Source organism: Candoia aspera, chromosome 7 (genome assembly GCF_035149785.1).
Source record: "Candoia aspera isolate rCanAsp1 chromosome 7, rCanAsp1.hap2, whole genome shotgun sequence".
Lineage (NCBI taxonomy): Eukaryota > Metazoa > Chordata > Lepidosauria > Squamata > Boidae > Candoia > Candoia aspera.
Genome location: NC_086159.1, coordinates 36074655 through 36090506, shown reverse-complemented (window position 1 = coordinate 36090506; position 15852 = coordinate 36074655). Strand labels below are relative to the sequence as shown.

The window sequence follows — 15852 nt, the reverse complement described above, 5'->3', positions numbered from 1 at the left end:
CAGCCCATGCCAGAGCTTCCTGTCGGTCGTCAACACCCCCAGCTCCCCCAGGGGTGAGTCCGTCACCTCTAGAATATCATCCATCCACCTTGCCCTTGGTCGGCCCCACTTCCTTTTGCCTTCCACTCTCCCCAGCATCAGCATCTTCTCCAGGGTGTCCTGTCTTCTCATTATGTGGCCAAAGTATTTCGGTTTTGCCTTGAATATCATTCCCTCAAGTGAGCAGTCTGCCTTTATTTTCTGGAGTATGGACTGGTTTGATCTTCTTGCAGTCCAAGGTACTCTCAGAATTTTCCTCCAACACCACAGTCCAAAAGCATCTATCTTCCTTCTCTCAGCCTTCCTTATGGTCCAGCTCTCGCAGCCATATGTTACTACGGGAACACCATTGCTTTAACTATGCGGACCTTTGTTGTCAGTGTGATGTCTCTGCTCTTAACTATTTTATCGAGATTTGTCACTGCTCTTCTCCCAAGGATTAAGCGTCTTCTGATTTCCTGACTGCAGTCAGCATCTGCAATAATCTTCGCACCTAGAAATACAAAGCCTGTCACTGCTTCTACATTTTCTCCCTCTATTTGCCAGTTATCAATTAAGCTGGTTGCCATAATCTTGGTTTTTTTGAGGTTTAGCTGCAAGCCAGCTTTTGCACTTTCTTCTTTCACCTTCATCATAAGGCTCCTCAGTTCCTCTTCGCTTTCAGCCATCAAAGTGGTATCATCTGCATATCTGAGATTGTTAATGTTTCTTCCAGTGATTTTAACTCCAGCCTTGGATTCCTCAAGCCCAGCATGTAGCATGATGTATTCTGCATACAAGTTCTTGTATAAGTACCACACTTGAACAGCCATCTCACAAGCTTTTGCTAGCCTCAGGAAGACAATGTGTTGGCAACAGCCCCAAGCTGCTTGCTGGTAAGTTATAATGGTGTTGCTCAATGAATACCTAATGCTTGTTTACTCATGATGGAGATGGCACTACAGTTTAGTTTTTGGATCACCTGACCCAAAAGGCCCCAGTTTTACAAATATATACACAATTTGTATTATCGAAATGATATGGAACTGCTATGCATGCCTTTATCAGACAAAAGTAATCACTGATTATTTTAATTATCTTTTATTTTGCTGATTATTTTTGTCTTAGGAGAGACTATTCTTGGCTTGGTTCTGTACCATCCTTTTTTTCCTTAAAACTATCATATTACACTGCATTTTTGTGATATGACAGAATTGAAGCACTTGGAGTTACCAGGATGCATCACTTGTAGAAGTTGTCACACTAATGCTGTAATTCTTCAGCCTCTGAATACTTACAAATCATCTTTGCTACTACCATCTGCAACAAAATACTCAGTTTTCTAATCAATCAGCAACCTTATCTTCCACCCCAAGATTTTCCATTCCTCTCCAACAGAGGAAAGGCAGCCCTCCATGCCTATAGAGTCTGCTCATCAGCTATGAGATGAGGTTCTCCATCTTCTCTTAACCATTGTTTTTGTAAATGATTTTTTTATATTTCTGAAAATCTTGGACTTTCCCAAGACTACTAATGCTTCTCCTCTTTTGCATTTTGAATATAATAGCAAGGATTCTAAATATATATTAAAAAAGAATTTAGCTGTAAATCTCAGATAATCAACAAAGCACCTTTGGCCATTAACACATTCATTGTCCATCCCACCCATCCCCAGTAGCTAAAAGTTAAATAAAAATATTATTAATTTTTAAATTAAATTAAACCTCACCTTTTAAGAAATTTTGGCTGACCTCAACTGAAGTCTTATGTGATAACTCCAAAATCTCATAGGTAAAGGTAAAGGTTTCCCTTGACGTAAAGTCCAGTCGAATCCGACTCTAGGGGGCGGTGCTCATCTCCGTTTCTAAGCCTTGGAGCCGGCGTTGTCATAGACACTTCCGGGTCATGTGGCCAGCATGACGACTCGGAACGCCGTTACCTTCCCGCCGAAGCGGTACCTATTGATCTACTCACATTTGCATGTTTTCGAACTGCTAGGTGAGCAGGAGCTGGGATTAACAACGGGAGCTCACCCCGCCGCGCGGTTTCGAACCGCCGACCTTCCGATCGACAGCTCAGCGGTTTAACCCGCAGCGCCACCGCGTCCCTACCAAAATCTCATAACCTCACCAAATTAAAGGTTGAAGGGAGGGGCTATGTTATCACAGAGTGGCACCTGAGACCTTAAAAGGTTGCTAATTCCTGTGAAAAAGCTATATTGTTTTTGAAACTTTGTCAACCATGTAAGCACACTACTCTGAGTCAGAAATTCCCAAGACTTGGTCAATACAATGCATGTTTTGCTTTTCTGCGCAAACATGGCAAATGAAGAGCACAGTCTGTTCTCTGCATAACCCAGTGAAACAAATGCTCTAGTGAAAGCTAATTTCTAAGTGTTCTGTGCTGTACTCTAACCCTGTATTGAAAATTTTCTTTAGAGTCAAACCAAAATCACATGCCCAGACTATATGCTATAAGACAGAGTTAAGATTCCCATCTTTCTCTTGCGTGGAGGAATCTTTGGATCCTCACCACTGAGTTTTTTAAAGTTATGTTATTGTTTAATTCACAAGGGACAATTTTATGGGATGAAAACATTTATATTAATAATAAAAAGTTCAATGTGCCTAAATAAAAAAAATAAATAATACAGTACTTCTAAATGTAGGAACTAGTCAATTCTGAAACATGAATCATGGTAAATAATTTCCCAGATTATATCATTATGATCAAGGCATGGAAGGAACACACTCAGCTAATGGCAATGAATAATACTTTCCTTGCACACAGTTATATTCTACTGCACAGAATGACTCCAGGAAATTACTGTCACATTTTTTATTATACTTAGTTGTTCAATGTCCTTACGAAATATAAATAAATAAATGGGGGGGGGGAGTTTTGCATTCCAAAACAACTACTCTCACACAATTTACATGACAATGTTTTCTGTGTCTGTTTAGTCTTTCAAATTTCCAGTACATTTCAAAGATCCCACATGTTAAAAAGGACATACTGACCTTCTTCAATTGGGCTTCTATATATTGTTCATAATGAGCATTAATAATAAGCAGTTGCCAAAACTGCTTATGCCTGTGATGCAGACACTACCAAGGAGGACAGAGCACCCAATAATATTTGTAGGCTTCATGATAAAAACATTTAAACATGACACTGTTGTTGTCTGCATTTCTAACTCTGAAAGAATACATAGCAGATCATTTTTTTCAGCAGAAAATACACTACATTTTTATGCAGAGCTGTGTATGGGATGCTAACACATAGCACTGGAAAAGGACTTTAACAGTGGGTCTCAGCCAGGGCAGAAGGGTGGGGAAATCACGGTGGCCTGAAGCTCTCAAACATACTCAGCCTCTTTGTATTTCTGTTCTTGGCATGGTAGGGTTTCGTGCTGGTATCACTAAGTCCCTGCTGCTAAGAGGAAGATGCTTCTGGCCCTGCTTGCCAGAAACTATTTTCCTCCTTTGAATTTCATATAGCTTTCTAAAAGTCTCCCTTCCTAGGGATCCACTGCACAACTTGAGGCTCACTGACAAGCCCACATTCCCTAGTGAGCTAATCATGCCATTCACAGCTGTGGTCACACCATCAGCCTTCTCCAGGGAGTGTGCTTTGCACACATTTAAGATCCAATGCATCTAAAACAGAATACATCTCAAACAGGGCAGCGAGCATGAACAGATTGATTTAATAACAGAAACATGTTACCACAAAAATGGGGAGGAATCACTACCTCACACTAGACAGAGAACATAACAAGATTATGTTTAGCATTTTGAAATGTTGGAGACTCATAACTGTAGATTCAGGCATACTTTTGGTATTGTAATTAAAAATAAAAGCTTCCCTATTTTAATTAACTAGCCAATCTTTTTTTTTAATGTTAAATGGGTACGTCAAAAAGATTTCATGTTTGAAATATATTATCTGCTGGACAGTGCATAATGCAAGCAAACCGAAATAAACACCTTATCGATCTGAGAATGCCAAGTTTATAAGGCACTAGAAAGAGAAAAATCCTGATAATTAGAGACAGAATGAGTTCCATATCCAAAATGTGATTTTGTAAGTGAACAGCACCAGTTAAGAATAGAACGAAGATCTAATAGCAGACCTAATTCAGAATCATAATGAAGAAATATAAGTTATCCTCTCTGATTTTCCAAATTATTTATATGATTACTGCTTCATTTGCAGATTCCCACTGTAGAATCAAGCAGTTCTGCTCCTAAAGTATTTTTATAATTTCAGCCTCAAACTTTGTTTTTCAAGTTCTACAGTAGCTTATTGCACCTTCCAGTCCAGGGACAATTATAATGGTCTTGCCACAGAAGCATCTTTCTTCGCTTTGAAACCCCAAAGAATTTTGAATGAGTGAATGAAAACTATAGGTTACAGCAAGTCAGCAACATTTTCAAGTGGTGTGTACTATTGTGTTATTTTATATCTATGCCAAAGTGTCTTAAGATTTTATACAGGAAGACAGGGATCCCATGACACCTTTTTTTAATGTTTATAATTAAAAAAAAATGAGGTCACCTTGGGGTTCCATGGCTGCTCAAATACCTGCAGGTAATGCACTGCTGATCCCTGAGTTATAAGGATACTATGCCTATGTGTGTCTAAAAAAAAGTGTAAACGGTTTTCAGTTTAGATTTTTATCTTAGAGAAACAGAATGAATGCCATTATTTCCCTCCCTTCTTCCAATGTTATTTCAGATTTTACCAGCTTGCCAAGGCTTTGGTTATATTCTTGATATGTATTTATTTTATTTTTATCTTGCCTTTATTATTTTTTAAATAAATAAATCAAGGCGGCGAACGTACCTAATACCCCTTCCTTCTCCTATTTTTTCCACAACAACAACCCTGTGAGGTGAGTTAGGCTAAGAGATAGTGACAGGGCCAAGGTCACCAAGCTGGCTTTCATGCCTAAGGTGGGACTAGAACTCAGAGCCTCCTGGTTTCCAGCCCGTTGCCTTAACCACTAGACCAGACTGGCTCTCCATATGCTGAAATAATAGTAATATGGAGTGTTTATCACTCAGCTCAATATGGAAAACACGGTCTATTGATTAAACCAAATCAAAAGTTAAGCTTTTGACTCTAAGGAAATTATAGAAAACAGCATTTGTGTTTTTAATGAAAAAATGTTTAATTCAGAAAGCCATAATGAAATAGAATTTATATTTAAATTAGGTCTTACCCTTAAATTGACAATTAACATTATTTAGAATTTTGCTGCAATTTCCCTAAATACTGGCATTCATACAGATTTTTATAAATGAAGGAAATTAAGTACTTTTTCCTCCTTTTGTTTACTGTCATGCACAATTCCATTCTTTAAACAGGAAAAGAGAAATCTGGAGAAGTCAAGAGCTTTCCCATTGTATTCAGTTTTGGAGCATTGTGCAGATTAGTAAGCAGCATTAAATGAAAGCGTCATGCGTAAGAGATGGTTTTTCCAAAGCTAAACACTTCAAGCCAAAGCCTACATTGCCATATTTTCAGGTTGCTACAAAAATCTGTCTGTATTTGATTTCCCAGTAACTCTGAAGTCCAAAGAGAGGAAATGTTCTTGAAGGACACTCATCTAGTTCCTGGACCCTTATTTATTATCTAACTTTCAGTAGTACAACTTTCATTCACACAAGTGTTCTGCAAACAGTAAATAATGTTACATTATGGCTAGCCAATTCAAAAAGGAAAGAGCATCACTTGAGTGAAGAACCCAATTTTGGGTACAACCAATGATTGGGTAAGTTCAGTGAAGTTTTGACTCAGACCACTGACAAAACAAGAACTTCTACCTGCTGTTTATATTAAATTCTTTTTTAAAAGTGATTTGTGCCAGGAGGATCTACTATTTAAAAAATTCAAAACATTGCACCCAGATTTTTTTATGCAACAGGTTATACTATCATTAAAATTGGGCTGCCTTCCAATCAGTTGCTAAGCCCAAATCAAAGTGCTAACTTTAATAATTAAAACCTAGAATAGTTTACACCAGAATCCCTGAAGGACTACTTCTGCTTCACAATAAACCTTCTTGCACAAAAATCTGTAATAAAGTTCTCTATGTCACACTGAAGACAGAGGTACATTTTGTGGGAACAAGAGCAAGGGGTTTTTATGAGGTCATATCTAGCCTTTGGAATTTCCTCCCTTGGGAATTATGCCTCACATGTTGTTGGACAAAAGCTTTGGACTGTGCAAAGCTCCAGTATGGCACATTCCAGAATGACAGTCTATGCAGCACATGTTGGATATATAGAAAGAATAAATAGAAAGAGTAAAGTGAAATTATCTGATGGTTGTATACATTGAATAATGCTACAGTATTTGGTCTCATTGTCTATCTACCAATGAAACAATAGCATTTAAAAGTTGGCTTTGCTAATATAATTACTATAGTCTTCTTTGAGCCTTCTCTTTGCTAGATCACAATCATGTTTGTTTTGCTAATAGCTAGAAAAAGACTGAAGAACAGTGCCTTTTGTGTTTTTAGAACTGGGGGTGAGGGAGAGAGAGCACTATTTTCTTTTCATTTGCTTTTTCGTTTCTTCCCAGCAAGCTTTGGGAAATATGTATCTATTAAGTATTGGTATGTATCTGTTAAGAATACACTAAAAATACATTTTAGCCCAGTTGCCTGATAACCCTAACACTAACCCTAGAGAGATTCACTGCACATTACAAATCTGCTTACACATGCTTGTACCAACCTCTAAATTATGTCTGTTCATCTTGTGGTTTCATATTTTGAGAAGCTACTGAACACTATTTTGATTGTCTGGAATTTTCATCATCGTAGCTATCTGAATCAAATACCTATTATACTAAGCTATAATATGGCTTGGATTTTCAGGCTTAGTGTGAACCCATCCAATAGTGGCTTATTCTAAGACAAAGCAAACCATGGTTTGTCACAACATACAGTATAACTGCAGTCCTAATGTACTATAGAGTATGCTCTTCCTCCTGTATTTTTTAAATCAACAGGCATTTCAGAGTCCCTATATAGACTGGGGTGGAAAGACTCAATTTTCAGATGAAATATAAAAAAAGGAAGAGGAAGAAAAAACCAAGTACAAAATTCAAAGTAGGTAGCATTCTGTCTGATTTGACTCTGTCCTTTATTCAGATAAAAGGGTTTAAATGTCAGCAAATCTGCTAAGAAAACTTAAAGTTGCTCTAGGCTTATTTTTCTACTTCCTCTTAACTTAATTATACCTGCAGAGCGTTTGAGATAAAACATATTTACAAACAGAAAAGAGCTCTAATGACTGTAAGAATTGAACTTCTTGTTTTCAAACAGTACAATGCTTGAATATCCTTCCTCAATGTATTCGTCTCCAGATGTGTTGGACTATACCATGCCTAACAACCTATCAGCTCTTTCCAGAAAGATTAGTTTCCTGGCTGGAACTGATAAGAAATGCAGTGGGCCCTACAGCTTCTAGAACTCCATGCCAGCATGTCCTTTCACCATGTAGTCCTAACATACCTGGAGGGCACCAGATTGAAGAAATCTTTTTTACAAGAAAGAAATGTTAGATGCAACATTGTATCAAAACTGTCTCTCTTCAACCTGCTCCTTTTCAGTTGCGTTGGATTACTTCATCTTCAGTAGCCACACTGGCCAGAATTGATGGTAATTCTAGCTAGGGCATGTTATGTTTTACGCCTTCAATAATAACGTTCATATTAAAAAAACCAGATTAAATCTGTTGTACAGCATAAGTTATTCTGAACATCAGTGGTTTTACTTTAAAACATCCTAACAGGAAGAAAAGTAATGCAAACAAATCCCAAGTCTCTTGTTAGAACGATGCCTCCCGCATGAGAAACTAGATTACCTCCATGGATATCCTTCTGTGTATCCTGTTCCTGAGACAAACACCTGTTGGGGATTGAACTTCATCAGATGATGTTCCAGAAGCTTGGTCACTTTCACCATCTGATCCCATTTTTAGATTTTCATGTACAATATCTGAATTGAACAAAAACAATAATTGGTTGATACTTGAGAAAGCATTCTGCCTTTTTGCTCAACAAAGATGATGTCCATCACCCTCAGTGATTGCTGTCAGGCTTTAATGCAACTCTCTGCCAGTAGAGACCAAACCAGCTTCCTCTCTCTTATTCTTCTGGCAGGTGACAAATAGGTTTTTATTTAGACAGGCTTTTAGTAGTTCAGTTGGTTGGTTTGCTGAGGTAGATTTTAAAGCATTGTCTCTTTTTGTTTGTTCGTTTGTTCATCATATTTATATAGTTGCCCATCTCACAATCAAGTGACTCTGAGTGGCATACAACAAAATTAAAAACAAAATATACAAATTAATATTAATATTATTATTAAAAACTTTAAAATTATAAAAAAACACAAAACTAAAAACAGAATAAAAAAGAGATTAGGCAAAGAGGAGGTGTTAATTGCCCAGGAGCCACCTCACTATTTCACCAGTCCCCCCTTATGTGCTTTTATATATTAATTATTTTTCTCCTTTTATCTGTATTTTATTGTTAGTCACTCTGATTATCTTTGGAAAAAGGTAGAATATAAATTCAACCAAATTAAAAGATTATTAGTACTTTGGAAGGATAGAATGTTAGTTCTGTTAGAACATCTTTTGTCCTATTCCTATATCACAATTGATAACTGATCTTTAATTTCATAATCTTTAAAAACCGAGAGTAGCAATATACTCTTGAGGCAGCAAGAAAAAAGAGTTCTATTAAACTAACATTGATATAAAATTATAATCTTCTAAATATTAAATTTAGAAGAAGGCATTTATTTAAGAGATGCTAAGAAAGAGAAATTGAACTTAGATAAATGTGCAGTGACAGACATCTTCAAATAGCAGCATTGATTATTTGTACCACAGTGAATGTCAAACTTGAGATATTAAAAATTTCATTGCCCCTGAAGAACAGAAGAAAATGACAAAAAGTCTAGCATTTTTCTAATAAGAACCACCTAGTGTCTTTGATTAACTGCCATATGCACCTTCTAGATAGAACGCTGACTGGAAAAGAGATGGCATATTGGGGGGATTTTGACAACAGTTCAGCCATCATATTGCTAAATTTAGCAAAACTAATTTGCAAAATAGTTTTGCAAAATAATTCAAGGTATGCTTTAGCGATATCTGATTACATGGCAGCCATTTCACCTCTCCCTACCCTCTACACCTTTCCTGTTACCATCCCTCAACTCTCCTCTTACTGGGCATGGGCAACAGTCCCATTCAATTCTTCCTTTTTTGGGAAGAAAGTGTCTCTGGGAGTTCTTTGGAACACAACACTGACCTCCAGCTGCCTCGAATCTTTACTTCCAGAAAAGATTTCTGGATCCATATAGGGCCAGAAACATTCTGTGACGTAAAAATGGCAGATGGCTATAGACAAGCACTTCATTTTGAAAGAGTCCCATCCTACCCCACACACAGACAAATTAATTTTAAAATTACAGCTATCATCAGGCACTTTCCATAAACAAGAGTTGTTGTCCATTCATCCCCAGTATATGTTAGATTAAACTATAAACATCCATTAAGAAGGTTTTTCGGTACTTCATTTGATGTACATCAGTACTACTAGTTACTGATAAATAGCATTTTCTAGTATTTTAATTAAAGGGAATTAAATCTGAATGAGGTATAATGTAGTAAATGAAATATATACTTAAAATAGCCTTGTGTATGTGAAAATACACATTTTCATAAGGTATATATGAAGGAAACAGTGAGGAAGGTGAAGACATTATTTGAAAAGGCCATCTGTAGGTAATGTTTTGTTTTCAGAGCCAATATTCAAGATACCAAAAAATTTAATCACTCAGTTTTTAAGTATACAAGAGTCTTCTGTGACTAATGGTATTCATTTTTTTTACATTACAATTCTGAAGCTTCCAGTTCATCAGAAGTGACAGCAATTGTCTTCTGAGGTAGATTTGCTTTGTTCTGAAGAATTGCAAAAATTTGATTTTTAATCCTGTGTGTGCTTTTTTTTTAACTTGAAAAACAAAAAATGTTTTTTTTAAATTAACACAAAGTGCTGCACAGTAAAAAAATTAATTCATATTAGGCAAAAATCTTTCTTAAAACTTATTTAATACAATTGCCTGAGTGAATTAGTTACAGATGCAGGAGATGGGCCAGACCAATCTTTACAAACTCTCTCTCCTTATCAGATAAAACAGTCCTCTGTTCATAAGAAATGTTGCTGTATCACAAGCTTATTGACATAAAAATTACACCTCTTACCAAATTCACACAAAGAACAGGCAAGTCTGTCAGTTAATTTTTCTGCAACGATGGGAAGGAGACCTCAGGCACTCAAGAATATTTAAGCAATATGCCATGGATTCAGTAACACAAATCCATATAATTGATATAATTAGACAACAACATAATTGAAAAAAGATGGTGTGCTGACAGACATAGGAAGGAGAATGGGTTGGTTATCAGCTTTGGGCAAAAAGATTTTCACAGCTGTCAGTTCTAGCTAATAAGCTGAAGGTAGCCCGTATTATCTTTTCTTCCCACTTAGGAAAGTCATGCATGAGCGTTTATCATTTGAATTTAGCAATACCCTTCTGTGCAGCCTGGATTACTTAGCTTCCACTAATGTTACCGTTGTCTTTGGCCAATATCTCATTCCAGAGAGAGAGAGATGATGATTTCCATTCAAAATAAACAGCCTACTACTGAAGATGTTTAATGCTGCGTACATACCTTTTAGAGCCAGTTTGGTGTAGTGGTTAAGGCATCAGGCAAGAAACCGGGAGACTGTGAATTCTAGTCCCACCTTAGGCACAAAGCCAGCTGGGTGACCTTGGGCCGGTCTCTCAGCCCTAGGAAGAAGGCAATGGCAAACCACTTCCAAAAAATCTTGCCAAGAAAATTGCAGGGACTTGTCCAGGCAGTCTCCAAGAATCGGACATGATTGAACGGATTAAAATATATATATATAGTTTTTACTTGTGAAATACTCTATGATTATTTTTTGGCATAAGATGCAGCACTGGTCCAACTCCCTGAAGAATCTGATTTTAATTCATCACTTTTGCTTGATGAAGAGGGTGGAGGCTTACAGGCACTCTTTCAGTTGCCATGCTTATGCTTTGGAAAAGCCTCCCTTAAAAAGCTGATTCATCCCTACATTATTAAAAATTGAATTTTTTTAGAGAATTCTGGAGGGATGAGTTGATCCCACTACTTGATTGTGCAATTATCTGTTAATTTGATTATCTGTTTATGTGTAATTTTGTTGAAAAGGTAGGTTGTTTTTCTACTATAGAAGTTTATTGTAATTCATTGGGTGAATGTAAACTGCCAAGAGTCTGTCTTGATTGTACTGGGTACAAATCTAATAAATAAGTAAATAAAAATGTAAAAGTGGGGTGAGGTATCCAAGTTCACGGTAAACTGGCCATTAATCACCATTAGTCTTGATGTCTGAACAGACCTTACTGAATTATAAGAAGTGTACCTTAAGCATCAGCTGCTAGGGCATAACACTGGAGGACTGCCACTGTTTTGTGAAACTGTCCCTACTTGTGAGCTTCTCAAGTACACTGAGTGGCTACTGCCCAACAGAAAATGCTGAAAAATGTACTCTTGACCACAAGTAGCAGGAGCCTTCATAAATTTTATAAATTAACACCCAGTTGTTGTAGTAGTGGTGAGCTTGGATTGTTTTCTTGTCTGTTTGGTTATTCATCAGGATAGCATACCGTTCTACTAATATTAAAGCCATCATATTTGGAATCTCTGGTTTATACTAACACTCAAGTCACATTTGATAAGCAACCAACACATGTCTCATTGGTTTTCCTTTAAATAGCAAACGCCCTTCAAAATGTATATAAATATGTTGAGAGATATTAAATATCTTAACTTGGAGGTTGTATTATACAGTATTGCTGCACTACAGTTATTCTAGCATGAAGGCAAGAAGAGAAAAAAAAGAACCTATTAACTTAAAGAATTAATATTAAAAAGACATATTACCTAATCTGCTCCCATTTCTTGGCATTGCCATGAAAGAACCCAGGCTGCCCCCTATAACGCTGTGTGGTCTTCGCAGTGGAGGCTTTTTGAAGGATCCTGTATATTGATGAAGAAATGAGTGCATGCTGTGTGATGTTGGAGGTCTGCCATTCTTCACAATGGGCTCTAAGATTTGCCAGCACCAGCCAGTTCATCCCACAAGATGGAAATTCAGGAACATGTTGAGAAAGTAAACAGCAGAGTCACCATACAGTCCTGTTTGCAGCAGTCATGTAAATTATCTAGAGGGAGAATATTAACTTTTCTTTGGGGGGTAGGATACATTTCTCAACCATGTTGCCTACCTACTACCTCAGGCATCATGGCTGACAAATGGAGAGAGCCTCTTCACAGGCTCTGAATCAGTCACATTGAAAGTCGGTTCTACTGAGCCGACTGAGAGAGCTCTGAAAAGGGTATGGTTGTGTTTTGTGAACATAAAGTACACTAGTATCTTTAAAACATTAAAAGAAAGTGGTTAAGGTAACAGGCTAGAAACCAGGAGACCATGAGTTCTAGTCCCACCTTAGGCATGAAAGCTGGCTGGGTGACCTTGGGCCAGTCACTCTCTCTCAGCCCAACTCACCTCACAGGGTTGTTGTTGTGGGGGAAATAGGAGGAAGGAGTATTAGGTATGTTCGCTGCCTTGAGGTATTTATAAAAATAATAAAGGTGGGATAGAAAATAAATATAAATAAATAAATAAGGTAGTGAGAAATCAAAGCTGTGATTGGATGTTAGGTATCAAACGTATTGCTTTCATGAAGTTATAAAAGTATTATATTGAAGCCAAAGCATAAATCACCAAATTGACCAAGTTGGTGCATAGGTTTTACATGGTAGGAAGACTTCCAAAATTAAATGGCCCAAAATTTCAGTGATGAAATTTCAAAAGGTTCTGGAGGAGACTAAATGAGAAAAGGCTAGTTTGGAGAAGACGACAAAATGGTCAAGGAAAGGGAAAAGAAGGGGACCAGGAAAAATATAACGGTAATAAAAGAGCAAGAAAAAAGAGGAAGGACTGTGGCAGTAGCCAATCATTTCGTTCCTTGTATAATTTCTCATATATCCCCGTAACTATTAACTATACTATTTATGGGGGAAAAAGACCAAAAAGATATTAACATTCTGCTTGTCTAACAATAGCATATAATGAGTCAAATGTTGATACTGCATTTTGTACTGTCTTGCATTTGATAGCTCTGACACATTGTGAAACATAGTATGTTAATAGGAGTGTTCAGCCACTTGCAAACCATTGTGAAAATCTTCCAATGGCTACATGATGTTAACAGAGTTTATAAAAAGGCTCTTCCTATTGTTCAACCACAACCATTTGCATTCAGTAAACAGTAATGTTTAGTAACTCATCTTCTTTTCTTTGAAGCAAGCCACAGGATGCTTTGTCAGGCATCCTATGTTTTATGTGAATCTCATAACAGGCTTGATTATGAGAGTCAGAGTGAGTCCCAAATGCCTCCAAAACACAATATTTAGTCAGCATTCTTTATATCACTATGAAAAAATCCCTAACAGGAATTGAAAGAACTCCCTCTTATAATTTTGCCTATGCAATAGTCCTGCATACTCAAAAGGCAGAAGGAATGGTATTAGCTATATTTGATAGTCATCATCATTACCATTATCACCACCATCACCACAATTTCATGATGCTGATACCAGTAAAGTCAAGAATGATATTTTGGACTCTCTAAGGTTTTAGACAACTACAGTCAGGGAATTCTAGATTATTTCTAGATGTAACATTAAGGGATCCACTTGTCAGATATGTGGACATTTCACTTTTCATATAAGACGTAAGAAAGAATAATGAGGAAGTTGTGAAGGCTTGGAAAAAACAGGATAAGCAATTTTCCCACACACGCTTGCTTTGTTTTTGTTTTTTTCCAGTCCTAAATACCTTCAAAAATTTCCCCTTCTTTGCAAAGGTCTCAATCTATGGTTTGAATGCATTATTTATTTTACAATATTTATGTTACAATATTTTGCAATATTTAACAGTCTCTGAATGGAGTACAACAAAATCAATTGCAAAAGACAAACACAAAAGTAAAAGCTCAATGTAAACAGTTAAACTAATATAATTAAAAGCAAAAAGTAAGTAATCTATCTAATCTAATATTTGAATGTACACTGATTTAACTTGTTTATGAAATGCCAGCAGATTCAGGCATTTGTATCTCTTGGGAGAAGGCATTTCATAAAATGGAAGCTACCATGGGAATGTTACTATCACCAGATCTATGCCCCATATATCTTATGAGGATGGGAGATCTGCAGCAGGCCCTCACTTGATGACATATCCTGGAGCTATGCCATAAAGTGCTTTAAAGATAATAAACAACATTTTGAATGAAGCTTACTGGCAACCAATCATCAGGAATCTAGCAAATGCATTTTGTACCAGCTGTAGCTTCTAGAGCATCTCTAAAGGAAGCCTCAAGTAGTGATCAGGACATGGTTTGCTTTTTCCAGGGTATTTGGGTCCAATAAGGTCACCACTGGTGCACCAGCCATTGCTGGGCAAAGGTTCCTATCTGTTGTTTAAGCTGGAGATGAGAGTTCCATAAATCAATTCCTTTGAGGCTACTGTAAAACCATTAGTCTTAACCCCAGAGCCAATTTTACTATGTATCAAGTTACTAAGTACTAAACTTCAAGATGAGTGGTGGCAATGGAACCGGCAAAGCTGGTTGTCATACATTTACCAACACACCACTGTATACCAGTGAAAGAAAGATGCACAATTTCTTTGCATTACTTTATTCCAGCAGAGAAATTGTGCACCTCTTAAGTATTTCTAGTTCTGATAATCTGTGTAATCTTGCCAGATGTAGATAAACTTTTCAACCCTTACTATTCCATCTGTTAAACTAAATAAATACCACCTTTGAACTAGTCACTAATTTATTCAGCCTCTCCCAAACATCCAGGAGGTTGCAAACTTAGCTTCCACTTTTCAACAAAACTGCTCCACTGCTGAAATTTAAATAGCTGTAAAACACTGAAAATAAAATGCAATATGAAACTGAGCTTTAGGACTCAACAGCTGAATGTATGTCCTGGTGCTGTAAAAATATGGATGTAGCAATGGTGCTAATAAGAATGAAATGATACAGTGTTTTTGCAACCCAAAAGTTCAATATTTGTGAAATAAACATACTGTAACTGCAATTTAGTAGCATTCCATTCAAATATGTTCTGCATAACACAATCAATTGAACAAAACAAACTTCAAACACTTTAAGCAAATATTATAGTTACTCCAAATTAAAATAAATAGCTACACTAATTCCAAACTCATTATTCTACTTGCTAAGGGATTATTATCAATAACAGCATGTTCATTTTCCTAAATGCTTTACAAAAATAATAAACATGGTGCATGTATTTACCGTTATCTTTGTTGCTATTTTCTTCAATTGTCATTTGTTCAGCCAGTTCAGAAAGTGACTCATCAATAGTCTGACTCCCACGCAGCGTTAGAGAAAGTCTTCTCTTAAACTTTTTCATTCTACCAGCTACAAGCCTGGCTTGAAAAAGCCTATTAAAAAAAAAGTGCAAATTGGCATTTATTTAAAGGAATTATTATTATTTAAATTTAAAAGCCACCTGACTTCCAGCAACTCATTGCAGCTAAGAGGAAACTATTTCCATAATCAGGAAAAATATATTTATTGTTGCTTTTACATATCAATGTGTATTTCATAAGAAAAAGCCATTTTAACGGAAC

The 15852-nt window shown here is 36.6% G+C and overlaps 1 protein-coding gene across 1 annotated transcript in view; it reads right to left on the bottom strand.

Moving 5' to 3' along the window:
• Window positions 1-15852, bottom strand: part of CDK17 (cyclin dependent kinase 17) — an 81828-nt gene that overhangs the window by 34245 nt on the left and 31731 nt on the right. Inside the window, exons 2-4 of the mRNA XM_063308816.1 lie at window positions 15515-15663; window positions 12060-12224; window positions 7899-8032 (exon numbers count right to left, since the gene is read on the bottom strand). Of these exons, the coding sequence (XP_063164886.1) occupies window positions 7899-8032; window positions 12060-12224; window positions 15515-15632 (417 nt within the window). The 5' untranslated portion in view covers window positions 15633-15663. The remainder of the gene's footprint in view (window positions 1-7898; window positions 8033-12059; window positions 12225-15514; window positions 15664-15852) is intronic.